Source organism: Natrix helvetica (genome assembly GCF_964273705.1).
Source record: "Natrix helvetica genome assembly, chromosome: 15".
NCBI lineage: Eukaryota > Metazoa > Chordata > Lepidosauria > Squamata > Natricidae > Natrix > Natrix helvetica.
In genome coordinates, this window is record NC_138565.1 from 9,073,393 (window position 1) to 9,081,071 (window position 7,679).

Sequence of the window (7,679 nt, forward strand, 5' to 3'; positions counted from 1 at the left end):
AAGCTCTTTACACACTCCAGGCATTTATGAGGTTTCTCTCCTGTGTGGATCCTTTGACGTAAAGAAAGGCGACTCCTCTGACTGAAACTCTTTCCACACTCCAGGCATTTATGAGGTTTCTCTCCCGTGTGGATTCTTGCATGTTTCGTAAGTTCTGTTCTCCAATTGAAGCTCTTTCCACACTCAAAGCATTTATGTGGGTTTCCAAATGAATGGATTTTTAGATGGTTCTCAAGACTGCCGTTTTTCTTTAAGGATTTCTCACATTCCGGGCACTGATATTTCTCTTCTTCCTTCTGGATCCTTTGGGGATTTCTGGGTCTTTCGAAGGACCCTCCACCCTCCAGGACCGTCTCGGGGTCTCCGCCCGTTTCCTCCTCCCCGCATCGCCCTCCAGGAAGCCGCCTTTCTCGGGGTCTCCCTGGGCTCATCCCTCCTGCAGCCCCGGAGCCTCCAGGCCTTTCCCCGCCGTCTCCGGGGGAATCTGCGCCTGGATCTCTTGCTGTTACGAGGCGCATCCTTCCTTCCCCGCCAGGCTCCTCCATCCTCCTGCAGGGGAGAGAGAGAGGCAGGTCACAGCTGCGTCCCCTTTCCCGCAGGAGAGGCTCAGACCGAAGCCTCCGCCTGTCACAGTCCTTCCCCGCCCGCCCCTCCGTCAGACTAGGCCTCGGGCTCCCAGGCCTCTTTTAACCGAGTTAATCTCCGAGACTGCAACTCCCAGCATCCCCTGCGCCAAACCTGAATAATCCGCGCTCCTCTCTCGCCGATTCAGGCAGCTCCCTCGTTGCCCGTTTCGCTTCCGGAATAGGCGGCTTCAGGCCCTGACTGAGTTAGTGGCTCAGAGAAGGCTTGGCCTATGCTCCATCATGGGCCAACCTTTCATTTGGGAAGAGAGAGATGCTCCTCCTATATAAATCTCTCTGGTTGATTCCCCACACTATCTCCCACAGTTCCCCATCAGAGAGCGAAAGCTCTCCCAAACACAAGGATCCAGGAATACTAATAATTTTAGATATAAAGAATTGTTGTTTCCCCCTTTGCTCCCTGTAATTGTTGGAATCCTGCAATGGGTGTGTTGGTTCCTCTGGGAAACTTTGTACATGAGCCTGCAGGTGTGCTATACAACCAGCACCCCTCCCATCTCCCCTCCGCCAGCAAGGAAACCCCTTGAGAAAAGGCCTAGAAGAGAGAAGTTGAAGACCGAGGCAAAGCCTAAGAAAGCAGGTTGATTCCCAGGAAGTTAAACTATTTGTGATCCTTTTGCCCCCCATTTTAGGCTTCATCACTAATTTAAAATGGCATTTTAACAGGCAGCCTCCCCTGTTTTTTTGCATGTCTTCCTTCTTGACTAAAGCTCTTTATTCTGTATGGGAGAACCTGCTTTTTCAGGAACTACACAACAGGGTATTCTGTCTTTGAATACATCTGCATCTTTCAAGAAACACACCAACCCAGCTGGGAAAGACTAATGTAGCCCATACATTTGTCCCTTGTGGAATGTTATCTAGAATCAATGTCTTCTGTTGTTTAAACTTCATGAGCAATCAGTGTATTTTATCCTTTCATCATTTCTTTACTGACCCTGAATCTATGTACCGTTTGACACACCGCCCTCCTTAATAAATGTTTTTCCTTGGCTTGGATTATTTGATGATCTGCATTTTCAGGTGGACAAAGAAGCCCCTTTGCTCCTCCCAGTCTCTCAAATTCAGGTAATCAAGTTCTATAGTAAACTTGGTGTCTGAGTTTGGAGATTAAGACTTGATTAAAAAGGATCAATAGTGAAAAGCAACAGAAAAAAAGCTGGGTGTTCTCATTTTCACCTTGCTTCCCTCTAATAAGATGCCAAATGAGTATTTTCCTCCTTGCAATACAACTCTGATAAATTGGGCAAAAAATAGAGGGAAGATTTCCCAGAGTCCAGGAGCCCTTCTGACACCAACTTACCTCTTGAAAGGCATCTTCACTCTGACAACAGGCAGTTTAGCCTGCATGGATGAGGTCATAGAGCCATCAGAATTCCCAAGGAGTTCACAGGTGGCTACCAAAGGTCACCTTCTCCACCTACACACACCAATGCTAGGGAAATGTCTTTAGTAGGAGAGCAAACCAATAACTAAGGCTGCCCATTTCTCACCTTTTTGCATAAAAGGCATATTTTTGGATGTAGACTGCCTTTGTTAAGGGAAGCTCCACTCATTAATGTAGCTCTGAATGAACTTCCCATCGCATTCCCTTTGTGTTGCCATGCTGTTTTGTGTTTTCTTCCTTCATCCCAGGTGAGCTCCCTCCATGATTTCTGCTTAGGTGAGACACCTTTTTCTGAACCTCAAAGTATTGTTATATGGTGGCAAGCTTAAGGACGGAGAGAGAATTTTTCTCCTCGAATTTTGAACTGGATTGAACTAATGGAAGTTAAACCATTGTTTCTTGGACCACCTTCTGGAGCAAATAAAATTTCAGAAAGAGACAGAAGGGACCTTGAAGGTCTTCTATCCCAGCCCTCTGCTCAAGCAGGGGAGCCCAGACCATCTCAGGCAAGTGACTGTCAAGTGTTCTCTTAAGCCCCTCCCCCGGCCCCCTTCCCAGGATTCAGGAAAGCCTTTAGAGCCCGTTGAGGGCAAAAATCCCTCCCCACATGGAGGTTGCGCCCACATGTACAGGGGGGTGGGCGTACACCATTTTGTCACACCTTTAATAAAAGGTTAGCCATGACTGGTATAGGGCCAAAAGATTAGAACACAAGGTGGAGACATATTCCTTGCATGTCTAATTACACGTGACCAAATAAAATATTTAATATGATTTGTAGTTTTATTACAATGATCATGGTTATCATTTAGCTTTTATGTACAATGTGTTTATCCACCAAAGAGAGATTCCTTGTGTGTCCAATCACACTTGGCCAATAAAAAACTCTCCTCTACTCTACTCTCAATTACTCAGATATATATCATGACCGAAGGTGTTTCCACACTCAGGCAAGTTGATAGTTTTTTTTTTTTAATGTGAATCCTTTGATATCGAAAGAAGCGCTCTTCACTCAAGGGGTTTATACGGGTTTTCCTCCTGAGTGGATTCTTTGATATGCATTAAGGGATTGCTGTGAAGTGAATCGCTTGCCACAATCCAGGCATTTGCAGGCAGCCCTCGATTTACAACTACAATTCAGTCCCAAATTTTTCTTGCTAAGTGAAACACTGAAATGAGTTTTACGACCTGTCTTGCCAGTTATGTAAATCACTTCAACTCTAAGAGGGTTAAGTGAATTTGGGTTTCCCATTGACTTTGCTTGCAGGAAGGTCACAAAAGGTGACATGACCTAGGAACATTGCAACCGTCACAAAAAGGAGTCAGTTTACAAGCGTCTGAATTTTGATCAAGTGATGTTAGTGTGAGAAACAGCCATAGGTTGCCCTCTTCAGTGCCATCCATTGTAACTTTGAACAGTAACTAAATGAATCGCTAAGTCAAGGACTGACTGTATCTGGTTAATCTCCCATGTGGATTTTTGATGGTTATAAATACTTCCTCTTTTTTAGAAACTCTTTCCATACTCCAGGCCCTGATATGGTTTTTCTCTTGTGTGAAGCATTTGATGTCTATACAGAGAACTTATCCTATTGAAGCTCTTTCCACACTCCAGGCATGTATGAGGTTTTTCTCCTGTGTGGATCCTTTGATGTTTATAAAGGTTGCTCCTGTGACTGAAGCTCTTTCCACACTCCGGGCACTTATTAGGTTTTTCTCCTGTGTGGATCCTTTGATGTGTAGAAAGGCTGCTCCTCTGACTGAAGATCTTTCCACACTCCACACATTTATGAGGCTTTTCTCCTGTGTGGATCCTTTGATGTGTATAAAGGTTACCCCTCTGACTGAAGCTCTTTCCACAATCCAGGCATTTATGAGGTTTTTCTCCTGTGTGGATCCTCTCATGTATATAAAAGGTGCTCCTCTGACTGAAGATCTTTCCACACTCCACACATTTATGTGGTTTTTCTCCTGTGTGGATCCTTTGGTGTGTATAAAGGCTGCTCCTCTGACTGAAGCTCTTTCCACACTCCAAACATTTGTAGGGTTTTTCTCCTGTGTGGATCCTTTGATGTGTATAAAGGCTGCTCCTCTGACTGAAGCTCTTTCCACACTCCAAACATTTGTAGGGTTTTTCTCCTGTGTGGATTCTTTGATGGTTCTCAAGATTTACCCTATGACGGAAGCTCTGTCCACACTCCAGACATTTATGAGGTTTTTCTCCTGTATGGATCCTCTCGTGTGTATAAAGGTTGCTCCTCTGATTGAAGCTCCTTCCACACTCCAGGCATTCAAATGGTTTCTCTCCCGTGTGGATTCTTGCATGTTGCACAAGTTCTGTTCTCCAATTGAAGCTCTTTCCACACTCAAAGCATTTATGTGGGTTTCCAAATGAATGGGTTTTTAGATGGTTCTCAAGATGGCCGTTTCTTTTGAAGGATTTTTCGCATTCCGGCCACTGATATTTCCTTTCTTCCTCCTGGATCCTTTGGGGATTTCTGGGTCTTTCTAAGGACCCTCCACCCTCCAGGACCGTCTCGGGGTCTCCGCACGTTTCCTCCTCCCCGAATCGTCCTCCAGGCAGCCGCCTTTTCCGAGGTGCCCCTGGGCTCATCCCGCCTGCTGCCCCGGAGCCTCCAGGCCTTTCCCCGCCGTCTTCCGGGGGAATCTGCGCCTGGATCTCTTGCTGTTACGAGGCGCTTCCTTCCTTTCTTCCCCGCCAGGCTCCTCCGTCTTCCTGCAGGGGAGAGAGAAAGAGCCGTGTCACAGCTGCGTCCCCTTTCCGGCAGGAGAGGCCCAGGCCGAAGCCTCCGCCTGTCACGGTCCTTCCTCGCCCGCCCCTCCGTCAGACTAGGCCTCGGGCTCCCTGGCCTTCTCTCACCGAGTTAATCTCCGAGACTGCAACTCCCAGCATCCCCTGCGCCAAACCTGAATAATCCGGGCTCCTCTGTCGCCGTTTCAGGCAGCTCCTTCGTTGCCCGTTTCGCTTCCGGAAGTGGAGGCTTCACGTCCTTTTTTCTCCAGAAATTTCGTCACTTCCTTTTGAGGGACCGCCCCAAGGAGTCCTCCTGACAATCGTCGTCCTCCCCAGAGCGACCAATCGGCTTCCGCCTTCCTTCAAACACGCCTGCGCAGTGCCGAGGATTGCTTTGCTCCAGTTCGGAGGTAGGGAGGACGCGGGGCACCCTTTGATCTCTCCCCCCATTGTTCCCTCGGAGTCCCTCCCCAGGCAAGGTGGGGGAGGAAATTTGGAGGGCTCCTCCCTGCAGCTTCTGAGCCCCCAAAGACCCCTTTACAAATCTGCTGGGGGGGGGGGCAGAATCCCCTCCAGGACCCCTCCTTAATATGTGGACCCTCATCCTCTTCTGGCCTCCAGGAAGGCCCCTTGCAGCCCCTCCCCCAGCGCGCCCCTCCATTCGCCCCCTCCCTCCCCAGGAAGAGAAACCCGGGCCTGGAGGGCCCCCACCGCCTTGGGGGGCTTTTCCTGGTTGATGCGTCTCCCCAAAGGCTGGAGGGGCTCCTGGTCCTGCTGCTCTCTTGCACTGCAGCTCCTCCTCGGCTGGGAGGCGATCCTGATGGAGCCCCTCCATAAGTCTTTAACCTTGGAGGTCAACCATCTCCCCAATGGCAACTTTTAAGGTTTGACTTCATTTTAACGTTCTTGTTTTTGCAGGATAAATACCTGAGGCGATCTGAGGCTGGAGCCCAGTGAGGTCCTGAAGGCGTTTTTAGACCTGTGGAGGAAGTTCCCCTGTCAGCTAACAGAATAAGAGCAACCGAGCTGGAAGGGGCCTTGGAGGTCTTCTAGTCCAACCCCCTGCTCAAGCAGGAGATCTTATCCCACATGTGCTTTTTCAAGAGGCAACTGGACTTTATTTGCTTTTCTTTGAAGACGTTTCACTTCTCATCCAAGAAGCTTCCTCAGTTCTTTAGTACCAAAGAAGCTTCTTGGATAAGAAGCGAAACGCCTTCAAAGGAAAACTAGAAAGTCCAGCTGCCTCTTGGAAAATCCCCTTTGGGACAACCATGACCTGAATGACGGAGAATCTCCATAGACATTCAGGATATTCCCAGACAAGTAGGAATCTGCTGCCTTTGGAGGAGCTGGCAGAGTCTTCATTGGCTTCTATGTTATTTTTCTCCTTTTATGCATATATACATTCCCCACAATTAAAATAATGTATTAAATTCTGGGGGTCCAAGAATCCGAAACCTAGGGGGAGGGGAGCTGGCCAGTTTGGGGGGATGGAGGGCCAAGAGCTTCTCCTTCATCATTCTCTGCCCCTGTTTTCAGGCCATGAGCCTTGACTGGGGCCAGAGTTATCGAATCAATGGGAAGAGTGGCTTGCAAAGGCCATAAGGACTCCTGGCAGCTCTTCACATATAAGGGGGGATTCACATGAAATGCATCATCGCTCTTGGCGAGACAGAGGTCCACGAGTGGAAGCAGTGGAGGGGGGCTCTGTCTTTGAAGCAGGAGGGAGGGGGAGCAGCAGGGAGAGTAGCCTTTGATATCGAAAGAAGCGCTCTTCACTCAAGGGGTTTATACGGGTTTTTCTCCTGTGTGGATTCTTTTATATGAATTAAGGGATTGCTGTGAAGTGAATCGCTTGCCACAATCCGGGCATTTGCAGGCAGCCCTCGATTTACAACTACTATTCAGCCGCAAATGTTTCTTGCTAACTGAAACACTGAAATGGATTTTACGACCTTTCATGCCAGTTATGTAAATCACTTCAACTCTAACAGGGTTAAGTGAATTTGGGTTTCCCATTGACTTTGCTTGCAGGAAGGTCACAAAAGGTGACATGACCCTGAAACACTGTAACTGTCACAAAAAGTAGTCAGTTTACAAGCGTCTGAATTTTGATCAAGTGATGTCAGTGTGAGAAACAGCCATAGGTTGCTCTCTTCAGTGCCATCCATTGTAACTTTGAACAGTAACTAAATGAATCGCTAAGTCAAGGACTGACTGTATTTGGTTAATCTCCCATGTGGATTTTTGATGGTTATAAATACTTCCTCTTTTTTAGAAACTCTTTCCATACTCCAGGCCCTGATATGGTTTTTCTCTTGTGTGAAGCATTTGATGTCTATACAGAGAACTTATCCTATTGAAGCTCTTTCCACACTCAGGGCATTTATGAGGTTTTTCTCCTGAGTGGATCCTTTGATGTGTATAAAGGCTGCTCCTCTGACTGAAGCTCTTTCCACACTCCAGGCATGTATGAGGTTTTTAGCCTGTGTGGATCCTTTGATGTGTATTCAGTTTGTCCCTTGTAATGAATCTCTTTCCGCACTTCAGACATTCATGAGGTTTTTCTCCCGTGTGGATCCCTTGATGTCTATAAAGGCTGCTCCTCTGACTGAAGCTCTTTCCACACTCCAGGCATTTATGAGGTTTTTCTCCAGTGTGGATCCTTTGATGACTACAAAGATTGCTCCTCTGACTGAAGCTCTTTCCACACTCCAGGCATTTATGAGGTTTTTCTCCTATGTGGATTCTTAGGTGTCTTTGAAGATTTCCATTACTCTTGAAGGATTTTTCACATTCGGAGCACTGATATTTCTTTCCTCCCTCCTGGATTGTTTCGGGATTCCAGGATCTTCCGAAGGACCCTCTTCCTTCCAGGCATTTCTTCAGTTTC

At 47.5% G+C, this 7,679-nt stretch overlaps 2 protein-coding genes across 2 annotated transcripts in view; both read right to left on the reverse strand.

Moving 5' to 3' along the window:
• Positions 1-4,987, reverse strand: part of LOC309399637 (uncharacterized protein) — a 13,324-nt gene extending 8,337 nt beyond the window's left edge. The window contains exon 1 of the mRNA XM_081967662.1: positions 4,960-4,987. The gene's annotated coding sequence lies outside the window, so the exon portion shown is untranslated. The remainder of the gene's footprint in view (positions 1-4,959) is intronic.
• LOC309399645 (uncharacterized protein) lies at positions 1,410-5,383 on the reverse strand. The gene is made up of 2 exons (XM_081967674.1): positions 4,913-5,383; positions 1,410-4,768 (listed from the first exon to the last, which is right to left on the reverse strand). Exon 2 carries the CDS (start codon positions 4,643-4,645, stop codon positions 3,539-3,541), a length of 1,107 nt encoding a protein of 368 aa, XP_081823800.1. The 5' UTR covers positions 4,646-4,768; positions 4,913-5,383; the 3' UTR covers positions 1,410-3,538.
• Positions 5,384-7,679: the final 2,296 nt, after the last annotated feature.